Here is a 23788-nt window from a genome sequence, read left to right as displayed (position 1 = left end):
ACAAACGGTGCATCATCACAGCGTCCCAGTACAGCAAATATTGATTCAAATGGTTCCGACTCTTTTGCATTCCGCCCTTACAACAAAAAAAAAAAAAAAGGAAAAAAGCACAGCTGCAGTCAACATTGAATTGCAGCAATGACCATAAATTATAAGTTTATACGAACAAAATGTTGACGTTTATTGTCTTATTAAAGCTTCATACTTACTATTATCCTGTCACTACAATAATTCCCCAAAAGTGTTCTAATAAAATAACCACTCGCCCTATACCCTAAAACAGTGATAGGCACATTTTCCGTGGTAATAATGGCGTTTTTAGAACGAATATTAATATATAAATGCCGCTTTTGAATCAAATTAATAAAGTTCCGGTATGTTTTTTGAGGATGTCAATTATGTGCTATTCAGGTTCCCGTGCGGCTGTCGGGGGTTTCGGTGGTCAGCGATCTAAGCCCGAAATAAAACGCACTATGGGTCGACCATTCCTCGTCAGTCAGCTCCCCTAAATGCGCTGCAAACGCCGAACAGACTGTTCTCGGGGTTTTATGGAGCAACCCAACCGAAATCCGGAGAGTTTGCAGGGTTTTCATGCGTTTTTGCAGGCACTGGCCAGGGGTGCGGCCTAGCAGAGACCGCGGATCGATCGGAGGATTTACGGCCTTCAGAAAATACAAGCCGTTTCTTGATTGAACTTCTATCCCTGAGAATAAACATGGGTGGAATCCACTTCTGAAAAAAAGGTAATATGCATATCTTAACATATTTTACAAGGATGTGTGTTTGTGTTGCAAAACTACTGTTAGCCTGCTAGCCAGCTTGCAAATATTCGTTAGCCATTTTGCAAAGCTACATTTTTGTGTTTTCATCCAGGTGTCATAAACATCGCCTTGTTCATAAGCTATTGGTCACTGTTTTGTACATAAATATTAATTCTACTTAACGTTTAAATTCTGTCACCGGCTTTTATTCGCCGCGATGGAATTGTGTGTAAACAAATGCGCAGCGAACAGAAACGTTAGCTAGTCGTTATCTTTATGTATTATTACATTTTCTTAACCATGCATGTATGCTTTGGAACAGCTGTACCACTTTTATACACACAGGTGATTAAAAATGTGAGGCAATAGACTGTGTCTCAAAAACTAGTGTGCCACTACTTAGACAGTATTTTGGGCATCGTATGCACGTTCTGTGATGCCCCAACAATGCCAACTTTATAGGTTGGTGGGCAAGTCAGTCTCGATATCCAGCACGAAACTTGAGGTGTACCAGACAGATACTCGTACCTGTGTTATTATCACTGGGATAAAGTGGTCTGTGATCTGTCAGATTTCATTTGTCCATTTAATTTCTCCTTGGTGTATCAAGTGCTCAGATACGTTTATAGGTTTGACTTTGTATGATTTGGAGTGCATTGGTGGAAATTATGTAGATCTCCTTACAGACCAGCTAGCCAAGACTCAAATCCAGATGTTGCAGCAAAGGTTAAGGGGGCTTTCACGTTTACAATGCTTAAATTGATGGAGGTCATTCCTTATGTAACCAATTATATCAAGAAGTGGGTAACATGTGAGCGCCGCTATCTGTTTTTTTCTTTTCATAAAGCCCACTTTGATGCCTTGCCAACAGTCACTGTAACTCAGTGATGACTTCTAGTCAGGTTTATGCTGCAAGCTGCTGTTAGTTTTAGTGCTTATTGTACAATAGGGTTATTTTATTCTGTCCCAGTCGGACCAGTAGTTCAGATTTTTTCTTTGTCTTGCCAACATTTTTACTGGAAACACACATTTTAAATTTAGCAATGTATTTTATATGCCAGAAAAGTACATATTTTTCAAAGAACGTTAATCTAAGTCTTCATTGCCGTTTTAATTAACCCTTACATATTGCAAAATTATATTACTCTGCAAAGGTGGGGTAGAAGGTAGCTACTGAAGTGGCATTTAGGTGTCTTTACACCAGCTGTTTATATGCTGTCTATAGGTGGGTCAGAGCAGCCATAATTTAGCATGGCTTTTATCTGGCATTGCATCTTTACACTGAATTTTTGTCAGGCAGAGAGCAGCCTTAAGTTGGCTGCGTAAAGATGCGTTATGTCAACCAGTTAGAGAATGTTAATGTTACGGTAAAATTTAAAGCAGCACAATATGCAACAACAATATTAAATGTAATATTATTTTAAATTAAGTCATCAACAAATGTATGAGGCAAGTGATAGTTGAATTGGCCCAAAACTCTTTCACAGGCCATTCTTTTTGTGGAGCACTGCAGTGTAAATGCCCCTAAAGATGTTTGTTGGCTGTGTAAGTTTTTCATCCAGTTTTCTTGTTTTTGTTTTTTCTTATAGGGCTGTACCAAGGTGATGAAGAAGGTCAAGGTCCTTTGCACTTGATGCTCACATCCATGTCAGTTCTCTGTTTATATCAAGCCAAAACGTGTTCCTGAAAGCATTATTAGCTACTTTTTTTCCTTTCCCATCTGGGGCAGTCCAACAATCCCTTCCCCCTGAATTCATCCAGAAAGCGGTCCAACCACGGCTCAAAGCTGAATCCATACACCCGAGCACGTATGACGGAGGCGTGGCAGCAGCATGCTGTTGCCCCGCCTCCAGTCGTACACACCATCCCACCAGGGACGGACACACTGGGCTGCACCGTCTACGGCATTGTCCTCCAGCCGGACACGGCATTGCAACAAACCCAGCAACAGCAGCAGCAACAACAACAGCAGCAGCAGCATCACAGTCAGCAGCAGCATCCGGCACAAGCACAGCAGTCCTCCTTACATGTGGGGAGCGAGGGAGGACACAAGTGTGGTGCATGTGGCCATGACATCTCCCATCTGGCCAATCCACATGAGCACCAGTGCATGGTGAGCCAAGATCGTTCGTTTCAGTGCACGCAGTGTCTGAAAATCTTCCACCAAGCCACCGACCTGTTGGAGCACCAGTGTGTGCAGGTGGAGCAGAAACCTTTTGTGTGCGGAGTGTGCAAGATGGGCTTTTCGCTGCTAACTTCTCTAGCGCAGCATCACACTGCCCATAACAGCGGAAACCCCATGAAGTGCTCCATATGTGAAAAAACGTATCGACCAGGTTCTGGAAATGCCACACCAACTTCGTCAACGGCCAACCCAGGGCAACCATCCAACGACGAAGCATCGTCTAGTGGCAGCGCTGCCGTCGGGACATCAGGCCAGCCTACGTTCGAGCCTTCGCAACCTGACAGGCCGTACAAGTGTTCGGTGTGCTCCAAGGGCTTCCGTCACTTATCCGAGCTCACACGTCACGAACGCGTCCACACAGGCGAGAAGCCGTTTAAATGTGAAACATGCGACAAAAGCTTCAGCCAGTCTTCTCATCTAGCCCACCACCAGCGTACTCACAGCTCCGAACGACCATTCAAGTGTGCAGTGTGCGAGAAGAGCTTCAAGCACCGCTCCCACCTAGTCCGTCACATGTACGCCCACTCGGGTGAGCACCTTTTTAAGTGCAACCTCTGCGAGTTGCACTTCAAAGAGTCTTCGGAGCTCCTCCACCACCAGTGTCAGCCGCAAGGTGCTCGACCTTTTCGCTGCGCCACATGTGGGAAGGGCTTCAAGCGTCCGTCCGACCTGAGACAGCATGAACGCACCCACTCGGAGGAACGCCCGTTTCACTGTGAAGACTGCCAGATGAGCTTTAAACAACAGTACGCCTTGGTGCGCCACCGACGCACACACAAGGCCTCCGCCGACCGCCCCTTCAAATGCAACCTGTGCGACAAGGGCTTCCTGCAGCCGTCCCACCTGTTATACCACCAGCACGTTCATGGCATGGACAACCTCTTCAAGTGCGCCTCCTGCGGCAAGGGCTTCAGTCAGTCTGGGGAGCTGCTACGTCACAAATGTGGTGAGGCCTCCTCGACACCCACAAATCCAGACAAGCCCTACAAGTGTGACGTGTGCGGAAAGGCTTACAAGAAGGCCACCACGCTCCAGCGCCATCAGAATTCCCATTGCACCGAGAAGCCTCTCAAATGCTCGCTGTGTGACCGACGTTTCCTGTCCTCCTCAGAGTTCGTGCAGCACCGATGTGACCCATCCCGTGAGAAGCCCTTGAAGTGTCCTGACTGCGAGAAGCGCTTCAAGTACTCCTCGGAGATGCAGCGACACAGGCGCGTCCACACGGGAGAGAAGCCCTACAAGTGCGCCAGTTGCGACAAGGGTTTCAAGCAGCGTGAACACCTGGCCAAGCATCAAAGCGTGCATGCGAGAGATGCCCAGTTTAAATGTGTATGGTGCGGAGAGCGTTTCGCTGATCTAGGAGCCCTTCAAGAGCATACTGTCCAGCACACGGCTGAAGGTGGCGGGTACCCTGTGTCTTCTCTCATTCAGTAACTTGTGTCCCCGATTACATTCACAGAGGTTTTAGGAATCTCAGCAAACTACCCCAGTCAAATGAATTTTTACAAGGCCCAGTAACCTCGTAATACCTCATTTTGTTCTAAACATGCACATACTCGAGTAGTTATTCCCTTTTTGATGTCTAGAGGCATCTTTTAATTGGGTTTGATTGGCAAAAAAAGATGAATTATTGGTTGTTGGTTTATATATGAATCCTGGGAGGATGGAAACAGATCTTCGAACTCTATCCCAGAAAGCACTGTGATCCTAGGACAGTAGGACGGCATTTGCCCTGCTTCATGGCTCCTTGGCCAGACGTGGCTCACAATGCCCTTCTTCAAGATCTTTAGAGCACAAGGCAAAAAACGATTTGGTCTGCAACTATTTGTTCAGTCTTGAACCGTCATATAGAATCAGCTATCGATTTTTGGTATCACATTATAGTACCTAGTATGGTTGAGATACTGCTTACTGTTTGCCTCTACAAAAGAACTCTAGCCTTGCTCCAATTTGAGTACATTGTATGCACATTGGGAGCACCTCCTGTGCACATTTAGTTCGCCCCGCAACTGAAGACAAAAGAAAAAGGGTGAAAAAGTTGTGCTGTTATAAACTGTTGAAACTGTCTGTTTAAGTCAATGTTGACGTTCTCCTCGTGGCAACTAATGGTATGTACCAAAAACCATCATTGTACTGTACCACACCCTAAACGGGACAGATCGTTAACCAGCAGAAGTATAATGACCTCAGACGGTCTCTACATTTCACTGAGATTATACGTAAATATATAGAATCTATATAGAAATGTAAACTTGCATACAAACAGTTCATATTACCACCAGAATCAGTACAGCTGTCCTAAAAATTGCTTAAAAACCTGAAAAGGCTTCCTGTATTACTGTATGTATATAGTTAGTATGTATACAACTTGTTTAACAGTCATGTCGTTAGATATTGCATTTGTCTTTCTTAAGCTGCACCAGTTATAAGTAGCTTTTCCATGTTCTGATTCATACATTCTTTTACGTTTTGTTTCTGATTTGCCTTTTTAAAGTTAAATTTAGCCTCTTTGTAGATGTAGTTGGGATTGTAATTGGTGTATTCAAGGTTGTGTGAAAGTTTAGTCTGTTTTTATAAAGGTTTTTGCCCCTTGCCCCCCCTCCCCCCACCTTTACAGGACTTGTGTACTTGTTGTACAGTACCCTAAGTGTCATTTCATGTCTACTGTAGATTTATCCATGTGTTTGATCTTTAATCTGCCAACTCCATGTCTTGCCTATAGTCATTTGCCTTTCGCAACATGACGGTGAGTCTTTGTTTCCCTGTTATTTTCTTTTATAAAAACTATAATCAAAGACTTTCAAAATGTATTTTCGGCTTCCCCCAGGATCCAGGAGGGAAAGTAATTGTTTTGGGCCTCTAAGGCCTTGATTTAAACACACGTCATTCAGATGTTTTTGTTGTGTTGCATACTCATCCAACGATAACCAGTATGTTCTTTTGAGAATTTGTTTAAATTGACATGTATACAAAACTATGTGTATATATTTAAACATAAGACATATTTGAGTGGTACTCGTACAAGAGTAATCTATGGTTTTTTGAATCACATGCTCTCCTTGTTTTAATTTTAGAAGAATCTACCACTTTTTGTAATGGTCCACAAAGCTGAATTTTAATAGAACTGTTCAAATCTTGATTTGCCTACTTTACCCCTCCCACCCCATCGCAATTTCCCATCATCCTACATGGGGCAAAATTACATTCTTGGCTCTGTTGCTTATGCAGTATTATATGTTGATTACTGGCCCTCGAGGAACATCTCCCTCTTGCAGTTAGGTTTCGCCTGTTCCTGTACTGCGGGGTTAGAGGTGATGATGACACTTTGGCCTTAAGCAGGGGCGTCTAGTTTCTCCGCAGAGCCCTTGGCCTCCAATTTGTTTCCCCTTTATAGGATCTATTTATGCAAGGGGCTTTTTTTAAACCATAGGCATTGAGAATGAAAGAGCAGTTGGATTTCATAAGTATGTTGTTTTTTTATGTTTTCATGTTTGTATATTAATTTTTTTATTAATATTGTTTAAAATCTCTATAAATCTCTATATTCTTGGCAGACGTGTCAGGACCACAGGGGAACGTCGATCTTCGGTCGATGACCTTCCTCTATGGTTTTGAGACCTCTCCACCCCGTGCATGCCTGCTGTGTTAGTTCCTGTAATCTGTTCCAAGTATCTGCGCATCCAAGCGCACGTACTTATCCTTAGCTTTTTTTCAAATTGTAGATTGTGAATGAGCTAGTAAAAGAAGTTCATGTGGCGGTTGATGTGACATTCATGCTGAAATATCTGTATGTAGCATTTAATATACACAGCACTAACTAATAAACCTTTTCATTAATAATGCATTGTTGTGTGTCATTTTTATGTGGATTTATTTTCCTTATATTGATGCATTTTGTGTTTTAAGCAGAAGATGCTAAATGTATGGGCATCTTCTTGGGCATTGAGGTTATTTAGGACCTGGTAGCTCTTATGTCAGAACCCATATACAATCCAGAATCTGTGGCTGCATGTCTTGCAGGAACTGGTCTGGCTCCGGCAGCGATCCGAAGCTTGTTCCAGGATTTCCTGAATGTTTTTAATGCCATCTGGAAATATAAAAAAAACATACAATTAAAAACCATAAAGAGATGATTAATTCTGGAAGTGTCTTATAATGACCATGTCTTTAAAATAAAAAAAGAATAAAAAGATAAAGGATAAGAATCCTCACCTCTGCAATCTCCACCTTGCGTTCCCATTCCTTAACACTCTTCTGCAGCTGGCCGTGGGACTCCTTAACCTCGATGTATTGTAGGACGTGTGGTACATGATGGTCGGCCAACTGGCCCCTCAACTTCCTGTTCAGAGCCTCTGCATTGTTTCGTTCCTGTCAGGAAAAATAAAATCCGTATCATGGCTTTTGGCCAGTGGAGTATCATTCCAACTAGTACACATACCCCTTTAGTTGGTTTAGCCACAAAAGCGTTGATTTTTAAAGTGTAAATATGTGGTTATTAACTGTCATGATGTTCTCGAGGAGCTTTATGGTGGTCTTAGATCAGTAAGTTCAACAAGTACATAGAACGAATGTTATTATCCTGACCTCCTCCGCTTGCTTGATCTCCTCCTCAATCTTAACCAGTAACTTCCTCCGTAAAGCAATGTCACTGTTCAGCACATCTGACTCGAGTGTCAAGGTCTGAAGCTTCTTCTGCAAGAAGGGGACATTGAAAAAAATCTTTAGACACTTAAGGATGATAACTATAATGATAAAGATATAGTTCTAAACATTAAAGAATAACAGAGTCCACAGCACAGAGAAACAATCAGAATGAATTTTTCTAGCTGATAAAAACATTGACAGCCAATCAGAATCCATCCTATTTTAAAGAGCTTGAGCATTTAAAGCGACAGACGACAAAACTGCAGCGCGTGTTTAGAATAGACAGAACTATATCGTCCGCTGGTGTGGTCGCTAGTATAGTTATCGTTGTTGTGAACAGGCCTTTACAGTGCCCACACTTTTAGGTCAACACAAGGCCAACAATTCCCTATAGTAATAATGACCATTGCAAGACCTGTCCTAATACTGTGTGGCGTGTGGCTCAACAAATAGGTGATATCTTCAGATATTTTCTATTGTTAACCAAGAATCACCTTATTAGAATTCAAGGCCTGCAAGGCATTCCCTGCAAGCAGTCTGAGATCCAAATGTTCAAGGTTTTGCTCATCCAGGCGTTTACGAGTTTTGATGTTCTGTAACTTCAGCTGCTCAAAGTCCAGCGCCGTCAGTCCCTCGCCCATCTCCTTCTGTTGCTTTAGCTGGACCTGTACTTTTTTCTTCTGTGCGACGAGTGCTGTATTCTTCTGATGCAACTTCTCGATCAAGTTCTCCTGGAAAAATGGCACTTTATTGGGAATTTAAATCACAACTCTTGTCAGAATAAACCTGCGACTTGACGTTTTCTTTTACCTTGGCCCTTATTCTGTCCTCAATGTATCTGATGACCTTCTCAGCACTCATTGTCAAACACTTTTTGTCCTGCAGTGCTTTACAGATGTCGCGATAAAACTGGGAACATTCTTTTTTAACCTCCGCCAAGTGGATATCAGCTTCTTCCAGAGTTGCCTAAAGAGGGTAGAATCATTATATAAGCGTGTGTAATAGATTTGCGACAAAGCTTTATGAGCTTGTTCCCTCTCTTGACTAATGACCTTGTAATTTTCCAGCTCTCTTTCTGAATGGTCTTTCGCTCTCTTCACATCCTCAGTCATCTGTTTAAGCACGCTTTGGGCGACATCACATTTCTGTTCCAGTGTCAGGAGCTGTTGTCTCTCTGGAGTGCGAACTTTAATTTTCCTTCCTGGACTCTGGAATCAAAAAATTGACAACGAATGAATGAATGAACATCATGCGTGGACCACTCATAAAAACACTCCTGTTTTTTATGGTTAATTATTATTTATATATATGATATTATTTATATCATGTTTTGATGCACACATTTCTTGATCAAAACTTTGCTTAAAAACCTGTTGTACACAATCTAGCCTTCTGTCGTCTGATTCAGATCGTGGTGCTTGTGTCTTTTTGCAGTGAAATCTTTACTGATTTTTATAAATTAAACATAAGAATAACTTTTATATTGCTAGTAATATTTCAAGATGAACACTTCCTGAACTGAAGTAACTTAGGTTTACTTGAGTATGAAAAAATCATGTTAAAATGTATGAAATATGATGCATCAAACGTTTATTTGTAAATCTCTCAATCGTCGTCGGTCGATGTATTGCACTGCATCATATGTTTTATCCCCCACAATAAAAAACTATGGAGCTTTGATCATAAAATTTAGAATCTAAATATCATCTTACTAAGACATATTATCGGAAGATCTACCCACGGTTTCACAGACGAGGCTTAAGCTAGTCCCAGTCTAAAATGCATGTTTGAGCTATTTTAACTGAAAGCAACTTGCACTAAGATATCTTAAAATATGTCAGTCAGTGCCATTGTTTTGTCTCAAGATGCAGACTAATGTTTTTTTTTTCTAAGACTTAAATGTCCTAATTGAATTAAGGGCTAATCCTGGCTTAATCTAAGCACCGTCTTAGTTTCATAGTGACAATTTATATGCATTTTAATATGCAAGTAGTCTATACCGTTATAAAGATCTCAATGATTAATGTATTTTAATATGTCAGGCTTTACAGGATTAAAGAACACAGAAAGAACAACTTGAAACTTATTATATTACAAGATTTACATGCACAGTTATGTTTTACCCATAGACTTTCACCTCAAAACTGTTAGGTTTTACCTCAAAACTTGAGAGTGAAAGCATAACGATAGAGACGTCACGAGCACTAAACATTACATCAGAACTGTATGCACTTATTTACTTTATTAAATACAAATATATGCAATTTAAAAAGCATTATATATACAGTATATATATATATATATATATATATATATATATATATATATATATATATAATGCTTTTTAAATATATATACGTACCGTTTCCTCAGATTTAGTCTGAAGGTCCAGTCGACTAACGTTAATATATTGCTCACATATACCGATCTCTGCTTGTAGCGCTGCATTGGAGCGTCTTAAATGTAGGGAAATAAAAATGAGTTGTTCTCACATGTTAAAAATCATATAAAATGCACAATTATTTGCTGATGCAACCAGAAATAAAACGTTCAGAAATTACGTTAAAATGCGGCTGGTCCCACTGGTTATTAGCCATCTAAATAAGAGCATTGAAACGCTTTTTTTTCTTTTCTTTTTTTTTTTTGGCAGACATGACTGCAAGATTAAGTCAACATTTTAAATAGAAAAAAGCTTTTATGACTTACTTTAAGTCCTTTACAAGTCCAACAAGTTGGTTTTGATCCGTTTCAGTTTTACTGTGCTCTGTCGTAGCGGCCATTGTTGCTTGTTGCCATGGTTTCGTGCGCGCGTTTGTTTCGCCTTTAATAAATTATTGGTAGACTATAAATCAATAAACACATAAATTAATTATCCATTGTTGTGATATTCTATGAAAAACGCATATTACAAATAAGCACGTTTTTAATATGAATTTTAATTTAGGGTTAGATTGTAGCCTATCAGATAATGTCCACCATAATTATGAAAGACATTTAAATAAATACGTAAATAAATAAATAACATCAGGATTGTTATTTATAATTGAAAACAGTTATCTTATAAGGATATTTATATACAAGATTTATTTCAGTGGTAGATTTACATCTGCCGTCTACATAAATATTTGTGTTTCCCCAAAATATGCATAGTTAATAGTTTATTACTGTAAACAATTTGAACAGAAATGTATGTTTAATTTGAAATTAAACCCTCTTTATAGCAGTGAATGAAACGATGAACACAGCCACACATTTCCTCAAAATGTCTGTAAGACATCAAACGGAAGTCAAATATGGGCGCATAGCAACGGAAGGACATGCCCAGTGGCCATGACCATAGATAATACATACATACAGATGCCTCATTAGCGGCTGTAACCCGTCCGCCATATTGGAACGGTCAAAACCGGTCCGTAAACCCTCGAGAGCAAGTTGACTGTGCGTCTACAACCGTAGTTATTCACATTTACTAATATCTTTAATAGAAATATTAGAAGATGATTTTCATAAAATTTAGTTTATCATTAATGTTGCCCAATTCTGCATATGGTTATAAAAGGAGTTTAAAAACATAAACAAACACATTCTTTCCTCTGAAAGGTTAGTACATTTCGTGTGGAATGTATGTCGGCGGTTTTTACAACCATATGCTGCACAATACTGTATCTTTTTCGATGGAAATGTATTTATTTGTTAGTGCGAGTGATGAACAGCGTCATGTTGACCGTTCCAAGATGGCGGAAGCGTCGACGAGTTTGGAGCAGGCGCATGTGGTTATCTACGTATAGATATCTATGGCCATGACAAACTTGTACTTCCGGATTTTCGATGCTAATTGATAAAGCTATCTTGCGCTTCCGGCTCAAATCGTTCCAGTCCGTTTTTCCTGCAGCAGCACGGGGGGATTGGTCCGGAAAACCCGAACCCCGATCACAAGCAGAACGCTGCACGGGATTATAAGCGGTTTTCGCGATTCTTGCACAACGACTTTACGCAAGCGACGTCACGGTGACACGGTTTTTCACGGGGGTCGGGTAGAACATCGATCTGTAGTCCACCGCCTCTCCCTCTCTTTCTAACCAGTCAATATCCTGAAGCTCAGGAACTGATTAGTTATATTCTACTCAGTTACGGTGGACTGTATTTTCCAACATCCATTGCAACAGATTGAAGACTGAGAGAACACACATCTTGGCTTTTTTTCTCGGATCTTTATGCTTTGGATCTAGGGATTTGAGGCCCCTTTGGGGTGGTGGGGGGGTTTAACCCACAATAATTAGATCTAAACAAACCCCCCCGCCTAGGACTCAGTCTATTTTTAAACCAAATAACTTTTCACAAAACTTCACACATACAGGTCCAAAATAGACCTTCTAGACTTCATATTCGCATCTTTGTATGCGATATTAGCACTGCCAGAGCATTTCACACTCTATACACTATTCATTTTCACCCTCGGATCTCCAGGCGGTCTAAACACCGCCGACAAACCGGGGAACGAGTGCTGCTCAGCGGCCACCGCGCTCCATCTTTTACGCCGCTGATATCAGATATTACACGCCCGAACCGGATACCATCAGACCCCCCCGGGCTGGTCTACATCTGATCAGTGGTCGTCCGTCTGTGTGTTTTGGGTTGGATTTGGCGATCGGATTTCTCCTACACCCTGAGCCCCGTCGCGCGCCATGCCCGGCCCGGTGGCCGGTAGTAAATCTCGGGTGTATGCCGATGTCAACACTTTGAAGAGCAGGGAATATTGGGACTACGAGGCGCATGTGCCCACCTGGAGGTGAGATATTTAAAGCTATAAAAGTGCATCATCATCTGATGTTGTGTTTCAAAAAGCCTAGTGAGCTGCCTACCTAGGCGCGTTCACGTGCATCATTTTGTGCATGTATCTGCTGGTTTTCTTTGCGCAGTGGTTCACATTGTAGGCTCGGTATCGATCGTGCTGGGAAAGTCATCAATCTGCGTGATCGAGCAGCCCCTGTTTGAGAGCTGGTGATGAGAGGATGACATGAACGGATTTACAGATGCAGCGTTAGAGAGCAGTGTGTGTCCTCTTCAGCATCCACAGATTTTATGCAAATGCAACGATTCCCTCAAGTGTGCAATTCACATCCAGTAATTACCATTCTAAACCAGCGCACTAATAGAACATTTAGTGGTTTTAATGGTTAGATTCCTCTGGAGCAGTTAATGTGTTTCTGTTTTGCACAGTGCACATATATAATTGTGCTGTCGTTATTTATTTATTTATTTATTTTTGTTATTCTTTTCTGTGGAGCACAAAAGGAGAATTTGTCTTGGCAATCTTCATGCCAGCTCTTTTCCATGCAACGGAACGGGTAAATGACTGTCAAAGTCCCCAAAAACATTTTTGGACAAATATTTTTGTTTAAAGAGTCGAAATTAAGTCATTATTAAATGTGACTTCCAGTTCGAATATGCAGAATGGAACAATACATTTGAGACTTTAGCTTTTTATGCTGTTTTCATTCTTTTTTAACATTAAAACTGTTGCATGAAACAGAAAGCTGCATAAAAATGTTCCATTCGAAATTCCACAGAAAAATAACAATAAAATTTAATTAAAACCAATCCTTTAAAAAGACCTATTATGGAAAATTCACTTTTACATGGCGTTTGAACATAAATGTGTGTCGGCACAACCACCCTAGTTAAAATCCACCCACTCCTCTTTTTTTTAATCCCCTTAAATCCTTTGTGACGTCACAAATGATTAGGCCCCACCCATAATTACGTTTGACTCTGCCCTATTAGCATAGACCCAGTCCGCTATGTTTATTTCCTCACCAAAACATTTAACAGCTGCATTCAAGTAAGAAATTTATTCTTATTAAAGCTACTAAGTGATTCAATCAAGAGCAGTGAGTGATTTTCTTTTTCTTTTTCTTTTGTTGTTTGATTCGTGCTTTCACTTTAATACACAGATCCAATTATACACGTGATTTCTTGCTGTTGATGTTCAGACAAAACCGACTGTGTTTATTTGAACTTTGTGTGTTTTTGACATAACATTGTGTGTATTTGACCGTTTAAACGCAATAAGACATGAAAGAGAACTTTGTTTAATACTCACGGGATGCACCGTCTGACATCAAGCTTTCTGTGCGAGAAAACATATCAGAAGTTTAGACTGATATGGCTTTATAACGCATGCGGATAATACATTTTCATGATGAAGAACTGCAATTTCACTTGAGTGTGACCGCGATAGAGATGATAACCAAAACAAAACAATATGTTTTGTTAGTTTTTGGCAGAATATCCAAGGCACGAGGTGTACAGGCTCCGCCCTCTTCTGGAAAGGGGGGGTGGGAGCAGCAGCTCATTTGCATTTAAAGAGACATGCACGAAAACAGCATGTTTTTCTTTCCAATCAAAAATGGCCCTGGCATTTACAACATGGTATAATAAATGATCTGTGGGGTATTTTGAGCTGAAACTTCACAGACACATTCTGGGGACACCAGAGACTTATATTACATCTTGTAAAAAGGGGCATAATATGTTCCCTTTAAACCAATCAATTAGACTTTAGTGTCAGAGCGATAATGTTTTAGCTGTCTACTTCTAACTTAATGTGCCCAAGTGTCTATTATGTATGGCATTGGTGAGTTATATTGATGTTAGTATTGTTATTGTTAACTAAAACGATCAAAAAAATAAATTAATAAATATGAATTAGATTCAATTAAAAAAACTTGAATGAAAATGAAATGTTGCCTTGAGAATGAACTAAGCTGAAGTACTAAAATTACTAAAACTAAAAGTGAAATAAAAATAAAGCTAAATCGAAATTTAAAAAAATACTGAAATTTAAACTGATATTCAAATGAAAACTGAAAATATAAAAATAAAAGCTTATTCAAAATATATAAATAATACTAAAATAAAACGGACTTTTTTCTTTTAAACCTATATAGATAGTACATTGTAATGCATATGCCCAACTGTATTTGTAACATATTTCTTCATGTTAGCCATTTTGATTTGCTACACAGATAAAAATATGATTCTGAATGTACAAAGCGCTGTAAGAATAGTGGCATTTGCCTCATTATTATAGTTAAGAGTTTCATACAGCAGACCATTGCTTAAAATGTCGTCTTTGGCTCCGTCCCTCGGTAGAGACGTCAGTCAGCCCTCAGCTGACAGGGGAAATGATGGGCTTGGTCATTTTCACAGATGGTTGACTGTTTCAGCCCCCTTCTTGCTAGCAGAAGCCGTGTGTTTGCGTTCTGGGCTGGAGATGTTGGTTTCTGCTGTAGATCCTCTATCTGACTGGCATGTGAATCTGTGTACCACCTGCAGTAACCAGGAGGATTACCAGCTGGTACGGAAGCTCGGGAGGGGCAAATACAGCGAGGTCTTCGAAGCCATCAACATCAACAATAATGAGAAGGTTGTGGTCAAAATCCTCAAGGTGAGAGTTTGTGTGCATAATCAATATGACCCCTTGTCAACTACATATTTAGGGCTGCAGAATGTTGTCATTAGCTGAAATGTTGTGGTTTCTCTGTGGTAGATTTATTCCAAACTGATAGTTTGTTTAATATTTTATTAGCTTGATGAAATTTCAGTGTACATAGTTGTATGTTTTGTGATTTTTATGCTCACCAAGGCTGCATTTATTTGAACAAAAATACAGTAAAAACAGTAATATTGTGAAGTATTACTACAATTTAGTTTGCAGCCCCTCCCAGTTCACCCAAAAATGAAACTCCTGTCATCATTTACAGTCTCTCTGTAAACTCAAGTTGTTCCAAACCTGTATTTTGGGTGAACTATCCCTTTAAAATAACTCTTTTCTATTTTAATGTATTTTAAAATGTAATGTATTCCTCTGATGGCAAAGCTGAACTTTCAGCCTCATTACTCCAGTCTTCAGTGTCACATGATCCTCCAGAAATCATTCTAATATGCTGATTTGCTGCTCAAGAAACATTTGTTTTATTCAATTTCATCAAAACTGCATATTATTTTTGTGTAAACCATGATCCATTTTTTTCCCCCAGATTCTTTGCTAAATGGAAAGCTCAAAAGAACTGGATTTATTTGAATCTTTTGTAACATTATGAATGTCTTTACTCTCACTTTTGATCAACATCCATGCTAAATAAAATTAGAAATTTCTCTAAAAAAAACTTTGGAATGATAGTGTATATGCTAGCATACACTTAAAAAAAGACATACACTGTAAAAAATGTCTAACCCTCCCAAATCAAAAATTTCAAGTGACCGATAACATCTAAATTTTTCAATTGGCCCAAGTGAAAATCTGTACATTTAATTTTATAATTTACAGAATTTCACTTGGGCCAATTGAAAAATTTAGATGTTATCGGTCACTTGAAATTTTTGATTTGGGAGGGTTAGAAATTTTTTACAGTGTATGTTATAGATACGAATATGTAGACATATGCATTTAATACATATTCATTTTTCCAGTCTGAAAAAATGGTCAAAAAATATTGATGACTCATCTTGCACTCTTGGGCATGCCCAGTGTTTTGTCCAATCAAATGCTTTCTAGAATGAGAATGTCCCTTCCCTTGTTATTCTCACTAGCAATAGCAAATTGTGTGTTACGGCTTTGATATAAGCTGAAGGCTATTGGCCTTTAATGATGAGTAAGTTTGTAAATTGTTATATCATTGTTTTCTAAAATAGCCTGTCAAGAAAAAGAAGATCAAGAGGGAGATCAAGATCCTGGAGAACCTACGAGGAGGAACCAACATCATTCAACTAATGGACACAGTAAAGGACCCTGTGGTATGTTCTCCATCGTTCTGCATCTCTCTCCTCTTCCATTGGCTATACTTGTCAAATCGGGGTTCAGTTTTTCCATGGAGGACTTTGATTTTCTCTTTCTCTCTCTCTAAAAGATTGTGGGCAGACCACATTTGAGACAAATAGCTTTTTCTAGTTTACAGGACTAAATTTGGTTTTAGGCCGGAATTGGTATTAAGAAGTTTCTCTGTCTCAAAATTGTCAGTGAAATGACCAAAAAAATAATAATCTGATTGGAAATGACACAGATTCACCTTCCAGACATAAGCAACCGGTAATCGAGTGATTCTAGAAGATTATCTGGACACAAATGAGATCATACGAAAATTACTGAGAAGCGTAGTGATGATTATTGAAATATCAAATTAGATTTTACATCGGAACAAAGACTTGCTGCCAATCTTTATGCTTTTATAATCCATGTTCTTCTGTTTTACTTTTGATTGCGATCTCAATGAATGCTTGTTGCTGTCTGTTAATGCTTACTATTGTTGATTTATGGACTTCTTTATTTGAAGGACTTCCTTTTCCAAATTGTTCATCTCTCTTTTTCTGTTTATTTCTCTCGGTTTATCCCCAATCTTTCTGCAGTCTCGAACACCTGCGCTTGTCTTTGAATGCATCAATAACACAGATTTTAAGGTATATTCTAATTAAGGTTATCTATCTATCTATCTATCTATCTATCTATCTATCTATCTATCTATCTATCTATCTATCTGTCTATCTGTCTATCTGTCAATCAATCTGCCTGTCTATTTATGTTTGTGTATCTATCTATGTATTTCAATCTATCTGTCTGTCTGTCTATCTATCTGTCAATCTCTGTATGTCTGTCTGTCTATCTATCTATCTGTCTGTCTGTCTGTCTGTCTATCTATCTATCTATCTATCTGTCTGTTTATGTCTGTCTGTCTGTCTGTCTGTCTATCTATCTGTCTGTTTATGTCTGTCTATCTATCTATCTGTCAATCTCTGTATGTCTGTCTATCTATCTATCTATCTGTCTGTCTGTCTGTCTGTCTGTCTGTCTGTCTGTCTGTCTGTCTGTCTATCTATCTATCTGTCAATCTCTGTATGTCTGTCTATCTATCTATCTATCTGTCTGTCTATTTATGTTTGTGTATTTATCTATGTATTTCTGTCTATCTATCTATCTATCCATCTATCTATCTATCTGTCTGTCTGTCTATTTATGGTTTGTGTATCTATCTATGTATTTCTGTCTATCTATCTATCTATCTATCTATCTATCTATCTATCTATGTCTATCTGTCTATCTATCTATCTATCTATCTATCTATCTATCTATCTATCTATGTCTATCTGTCTGTCTGTCTGTCTATCTATCTATGTCTATCTGTCTGTCTATCTATCTATCTGTCTATCTGTCTGTCTGTCTGTCTGTCTATCTATCTATCTATGTCTATCTGTCTGCCTGTCTGTCTGTCTGTCTGTCTGTCTGTCTATCTATCTATCTATGTCTATCTGGCTGTCTGTCTGTCTGTCTGTCTGTCTGTCTATCTATCTATCTATCTATCTATCTATCTATCTATCTATCTATCTATCTATCTATCTATGTCTATCTGTCTGTCTGTCTATCTATCTATCTATCTATGTCTGTCTGTCTATCTATCTATGTCTATCTGTCTGTCTGTCTGTCTGTCTGTCTGTCTGTCTGTCTGTCTATCTATCTATGTCTATCTGTCTGTCTGTCTGTCTATCTATCTATCTATGTCTATCTGTCTGTCTGTCTGTCTGTCTATCTATCTATGTCTATCTATCTATCTATGTCTGTCTGTCTATCTATCTATCTATCTATCTATCTATCTATGTCTATCTATCTATCTGTCTATTTATGTTTGTCTATCTGTCTGTCTGTCTGTCTTTCTATCTGTCTATTTATGTTTGTCTATCTATCTATCTCTGTATGTCAATCTATCTGTCTGTCTATATCTGTATATATATTTAAGGTGATCAGCTATTTTGCAAACATATTTTACTGCCAACTGGCTAATCAGAATTCAAGGAACTGTGTAATAATAAAAATGATTTAAGAGCTTATTTGACCTTATATCGAAATTGCATTTCAAATGAAATCCTTCGCTGAAATGTAATATATTTTGTTTCCTTTCTGTTTAGGAGCTGTATCAAAAGTTAACAGATTATGATATACGTTTTTACATGTATGAACTACTAAAGGTAAGTAAGCGTGTGCTTCAGTGGCTTGTTTTGGAGGCTTCTGTGAATCTCTAAGGTTTGTTTATTTAATTTTTTACGGGCAGGCTCTGGACTACTGCCACAGTATGGGGATCATGCACCGCGATGTCAAACCCCACAATGTTATGATCGATCACCAGTTAAGGAAGGTAATGAAGCAGTTATTGTTAATTCTTCATCTTGAACTGCATCTGAGACATTCAGAATACAATTCATAGAGACTTTTAGAGAAAGAAGAGCGGTAATGTTCCCTCTGTCATGTAGTAATTGAATTATACACCAGCAGAGGGCGTCAGAGTACTGGTTTCTATTGGGAAAAACAGGGTGTTATTTCAGATATTATGTTCTGAATCATGTTTGTATGTGTTTGATCCAGCTGAGGTTGATAGACTGGGGTCTTGCTGAGTTCTACCACCCTGCACAGGAGTACAATGTCAGAGTGGCTTCACGCTATTTCAAGGGTCCAGAACTCTTGGTGGATTATCAGGTAAAATGCTCTGAATCACACGCAGTATAATAATTATGCATGTAAAAATGTGTACTTACGCATGTACTTAGTAATTTTTATGATCAGATAAATCTTAGCACAATTGAATAATAATCAATAAAGGTTTTTGTCACGTATTGCGGTTTTCTTTTTAGGTTGCGTGTTCTTATTGGGTTTAATGTGTGTATATTGTGTGAACAGATGTACGATTACAGTCTGGACATGTGGAGTCTCGGCTGCATGCTGGCCAGTATGATCTTTCAGAAAGAGCCCTTCTTCCATGGCCAAGACAACTACGATCAGGTGATTAGAGAGTTAAAAAAAAAAGAATTATGAATATATTTCAAAATATTATTATGCATTTAACCCTACTAGCTAAAAACACCATGTGATCATGATTTCATCCGACTTCCTCGTTCCCTAGTTGGTGCGGATTGCAAAAGTTCTCGGAACAGATGAGTTATTTGGCTACCTGCGCAAATACCACATTGAACTGGATCCACGATTCAAAGACCTGCTCGGCCAGTGAGTACCAGCCGAGGATGTCCAAAAAAACAAAATTCTGAAAACTTTTTAATAAACAATAACAACAACATCACAAGCATAGAAAAAAATTTATATAACTTGTTTTTATTGTATTTAATATCCTTTATTAGCAAATAAAATACTATTTGTTTATTATAATATATTATATTTATTTATTTTTTATATTAATTATAAACTTCATTTTATAATAAATTATTTTATAATAAATATTTATTTAAAGTTTATTCATAAACCAAAATTAGGTAATTCCAAGGCTTTCTACTGAGTTCAATGACTTTTTACATAAGGAAATTTGTATCATTAATAAAGCCTTTGCCAAATCCCATGCTGTTTAATTTGCCTTATTAATAAGGTTGGGTGCCGTTTGTATTTTATTCTTTTTAATATTCAGTGTGGATTCCAGTAAGGTAAAAACATTTATATCAAACATATTTATTCTGTGTCTTTTGGCAAAACGTTTTGTTGTAGCTGATTTCCAAAGAACACAAAAATTTTCCTATGGTTTTAACGAAAAATACCACAGCAAAAACAACTAATATAAATTTCAAACATTATTAAAAATAAGTAAACAGTAATAAAATAAGAACAAATAAACAAATTAGCAATAGCACATATAAATACAACTGAACAAATTTCAGGTACAAAACTGCATAGTTTTCTTTTTATAAGTAAAATATAGATTAATCCTTATTGAAGTTACAAAAGTTATTCAGTCAAGATCAGCGAGTGAATTAGTTTTTCTTTTGTTCTTTGATTAATGTTAATGAGACAGACTGCAGCAGGTTTATTAGGCTGCTGTCACTTTAAGACCTCACGCAGGATCCAATATACTATTACACATGCTTCATTCTCAACAGTTTACGTTCACTTAAAGCTACACTGTGTAATTTAAGTTGATTCTTAACAAAAAAACACTTTCTTTCAAAAATATATGTGCTCATTAATGTGTAATTACTTCTACCAACTAATCAAGTATTCTCGTAAGCGTAGAATATGCCACTTAGAATACATACGAGCGAGTCGCTCGAATGGCGGCAGCCATGTTGCGCCTCCATCTTGAAAATACATTAGCCAAAGAGGGACATACCTGGACATTCAAGCTTCGCCTTTCGCGTTTTTACACTCAGTGGCACCGTGACGAATGCGAGGGGGAGATTACTCACGACTGCCGGCAGATTTGAAATAATACGGCCACCGTAGGAGTTAAAACGCCCTCGGAATGGGAGGGGCTAGAAAGTAATATTCAGTTGGTAGTCATAAACAATTTCACCGCTAGATGGGAGAAAATCCTACACAGTGTAGCTTTAAGACAAAACCGACTGTGTTTATAGGATATTTTGACATAGTTTTGTGTGTATTTGTGCGTTCAAGCGCAAGAAGATGCGTACGAGAACTCAATTCAGTATCGCACGCTATATGAGAGGCGGTTGTCTGTGGAAAACAGCGTGTGGCGCGAGTGCCAAATTGAGTTCTCTTTGTAGTTGAGAATGGTTTGGAATCACATTAAAACGCACACGCAGGAATCGACCTTAAGTATCCGATTCCCGAATTGGAATCGATTTTCGATTCGCAACCCTAATCATTAATGATATCTGACTGAGCTTGAGTGGTCAGTACATGGATGATCAAATACCAAGTGTGATATAATCTACTGTGTTAGTTTGTCCAGTTATTGAAACTCCCCTGCCGTATCCTACAGGCAAACACGGAAGCGCTGGGAACAGTTTGTGCAGACGGAGAACCAGCATTTGGTCAGCCAAGAGGCTCTGGACCTTCTCGACAAGCTGCTACGCTACGACCATCAGCAGAGACTGACCGCCACCGAGGCCATGGAGCACCCTTATTTCTGTGAGTTTGCTTACCTCATTCCTGACACTTATATTGACACAACAAAGAGTCTAAAATTCTTTAAAATTCTTTAGATCCAGTGGTGAAGGAGCAGTCTCACACTAATACAGATGGCACCATAGTGTCAAGTGGAACCAACACACCCCGATGAGAGCAGGTGTCAATATTTCATCAGTGTATATTCAAATGTTTCTCCATAATTGTAGACATATTTTCAGTTTTTTGGATGTGCATATTCTGTTGATCAAATCTTCTCAAAAATAAATCTGAACCATATTGGTCATCAGCGGATATTAGAGCTTTACTGTAGCAGTTCAGTCGATATTTATTTCTACATGCTTATTTTTACATTTATATTACACAATTGTAAAAACAATAAAAATGTAATAACACTGATAAATGTACTCTTTAGCAACTCTCAAAATAAGTATCTATTTTCATACTGTACATCAGTTTTATTTTAGTATTATTTATATTATTATTATTTAATTTATTTTTGTTTTAGTACTTCATCTTGAAAGACCTTTATTTTTGGTTAGTTGCTATTGCAACATTTCTAAGTTTAAGTTAAAAAAATGTATCTAATATTTATATTTTATTTTATTTTATTTCAATTAACGTACATTAAATAAAAATAATTTTTAATAGTAATATATGTAATGTTGTGATGCCAACATTTTTTTTTGTTTTATTTGTAATTTAATTAGAAAAAATAGTTCAGAATTTTTAAATCTCCCATTTATCGGTTATCAGCTTATTAGTATCAATCAGAATTTTAATATCGATGCATCTAAAAAAATTATAATAATCATGAATTCCAATATCAAGTGAATTAATCCACAATTCTGATTTTTTTTAAATTGAGTCTGAAATTGAAATGTGCCTTTTTTGTTTTTTTCAGGAATCGGAAAAGGCGTTTGTTACCTCAATTTTTTATCCCTTGTGTCTGAAACCTCTTCAAGTGAAAGTTGGATCTAAGCAGCACCTGTTACACCTCGTCTCTCGGACACACACACGCACACTCGTATACACTCACACTGACACAGACATTTCAACTTTTCCGTGTCCATCAAGATTGGTCTGCCCCTCTATAACAGGTCTGTTCCTCTAGCTTGAAGATTTCAAAGCTTTCCCTCCCAAGTTTTAGATGAAAGGAATTTATCCTCGACTCCACCCCCAAGTACACTGGCCCCTCCCACCTTAATCTAGGCATGGAGAATGAAGACCAGAATGAACCCCGCCCCCTCTCTCCTTATTGGTCTGTGTGTCTGTCTGTTCAGTATTCAGACCTTGGCGCAGCCTCCACATACTGTAGTAATAAAGTGGCATGGTGGACCTTTATTTCTTTGCTCTAGGTAGATTGATTACTATATTAATGAAAATAAATGATTTTTATTTAGATTTATGTGCCTCGTTGTCTGTTGATGGGATTTGGGTTTTAATTAAATGTGTGCTTATTTGTGGTGTTTGCACTTTCTTAAAGGGATAGTCTGCCCTAAAATTAAAGTGTCATTATTTATTTTACCCACCTTCATGCCATTCAAAACTTGTATGACTTTTTTTCTTCACAAAACAAAAGATATTCTGAAGGACACTGGGGTCCAAACAACATCTGAGCCCATTGAGTTTCATTAAATTTAGAAAAAGAACACTGAAACATATTGCTAAAGATCTTCTTTTATGTTTCACAGAAGAAAGTAAGTCATGCAGGTTTGGAGCGATATGAGGGTAAATATGACAGAATTTTCATTTTTTTGAGTGAACTATCCATTTAAGATTTGTAATTTGAACAAACCACAAAAAAAAAAAAAAAGCACACCGTTGGCGAAAATATAACGAAAAAGCTAACAATACTACCAAGTATGTTGTTTCGTATTGATCTGCTTGAAAACATCGGTAAACGTCCGGGTTAATTAACAAACCGAAACACATCCCTGGTTGTATGAGATTAATCAGATATATACTTTACATAACATAAACGTAACATCACTTAGGCCTACCTCTTCCGTACATGACGTGAATGCACAAGTGAACTTCAAGTTATGTGCTAGTCAGATCGTGTAAAAGAGTCACGTTGTGAGTACGCTTTTTACATAGCAACACGCTAAAACAGCGACAATGTTATAAAAAGAATTCAAAACAATACTGTACATGTTATTCTAGGAAATCAGGTTTTCACATGTTTTTGTGAAATGTCTTAGAGTTAATCTATAAAATGTTTGAATAAATAATTAATTAATTTTGAACTTAAATAAATACAAAAATATTACATTCGACGAA

General features: G+C 38.1%; 3 protein-coding genes across 4 annotated transcripts; 2 read left to right on the top strand and 1 right to left on the bottom strand.

Moving 5' to 3' along the window:
- Positions 1–409: 409 nt before the first annotated feature.
- Positions 410–4963, top strand: znf319b (zinc finger protein 319b). Its single transcript, XM_084396594.1, has 2 exons — positions 410–743; positions 2351–4963. The coding sequence occupies exon 2, from the start codon at positions 2572–2574 to the stop codon at positions 4378–4380; it is 1809 nt and encodes a 602-aa protein (XP_084252720.1). The 5' UTR covers positions 410–743; positions 2351–2571; the 3' UTR covers positions 4381–4963.
- A 1832-nt stretch (positions 4964–6795) lies between these two features.
- cfap263 (cilia and flagella associated protein 263) lies at positions 6796–10441 on the bottom strand. Its single transcript, XM_084396598.1, has 8 exons — positions 10297–10441; positions 9953–10046; positions 8643–8798; positions 8401–8556; positions 8085–8321; positions 7531–7638; positions 7159–7314; positions 6796–7033 (listed from the first exon to the last, which is right to left on the bottom strand). The coding sequence occupies exons 1-8, from the start codon at positions 10368–10370 to the stop codon at positions 6899–6901; spliced, it is 1116 nt and encodes a 371-aa protein (XP_084252724.1). The 5' UTR covers positions 10371–10441; the 3' UTR covers positions 6796–6898.
- A 982-nt stretch (positions 10442–11423) lies between these two features.
- On the top strand, positions 11424–22909 carry csnk2a2b (casein kinase 2, alpha prime polypeptide b). 2 transcript variants are annotated; one of them, XM_084398076.1, is made up of 12 exons: positions 11424–12379; positions 14929–15040; positions 16288–16389; positions 16999–17049; positions 18550–18609; positions 18693–18776; positions 19004–19114; positions 19316–19417; positions 19539–19639; positions 21360–21508; positions 21583–21665; positions 22410–22909. In XM_084398076.1, exons 1-11 carry the CDS (start codon positions 12276–12278, stop codon positions 21657–21659), a joined length of 1053 nt encoding a protein of 350 aa, XP_084254202.1. In that variant the 5' UTR covers positions 11424–12275; the 3' UTR covers positions 21660–21665; positions 22410–22909. The 2 variants fall into 2 exon arrangements, with proteins under 2 accessions (XP_084254202.1, XP_084254203.1); XM_084398077.1 differs by lacking the exon at positions 16999–17049 and having other exon boundaries at positions 12138–12379.
- The last annotated feature ends 879 nt before the right edge of the window (positions 22910–23788 follow it).

This window comes from Rutilus rutilus (genome assembly GCF_951802725.1).
Source record: "Rutilus rutilus genome assembly, chromosome: 23".
Taxonomy (NCBI): domain Eukaryota; kingdom Metazoa; phylum Chordata; class Actinopteri; order Cypriniformes; family Leuciscidae; genus Rutilus; species Rutilus rutilus.
This window is presented reverse-complemented; position numbering and strand designations above follow the sequence as displayed.

Excerpts from the sequence above, each read along its gene's own strand:
- znf319b (XM_084396594.1), top strand. The coding sequence starts at position 2,572 with ATGACGGAGGCGTGGCAGCAGCATGCTGTTGCCCCGCCTCCAGTCGTA.
- cfap263 (XM_084396598.1), bottom strand. The coding sequence starts at position 10,370 with ATGGCCGCTACGACAGAGCACAGTAAAACTGAAACGGATCAAAACCAA. Across the intron at positions 8,557-8,642 it reads GAGAGCTGGAAAATTACAAG|GCAACTCTGGAAGAAGCTGA; the intron begins GTCATTAGTCAA and ends TACCCTCTTTAG. Across the intron at positions 7,034-7,158 it reads GCAAGGTGGAGATTGCAGAG|ATGGCATTAAAAACATTCAG; the intron begins GTGAGGATTCTT and ends TTATATTTCCAG.
- csnk2a2b (XM_084398076.1), top strand. The coding sequence starts at position 12,276 with ATGCCCGGCCCGGTGGCCGGTAGTAAATCTCGGGTGTATGCCGATGTC. Across the intron at positions 15,041-16,287 it reads TTGTGGTCAAAATCCTCAAG|CCTGTCAAGAAAAAGAAGAT; the intron begins GTGAGAGTTTGT and ends TTTCTAAAATAG. Across the intron at positions 16,390-16,998 it reads ACACAGTAAAGGACCCTGTG|TCTCGAACACCTGCGCTTGT; the intron begins GTATGTTCTCCA and ends ATCTTTCTGCAG.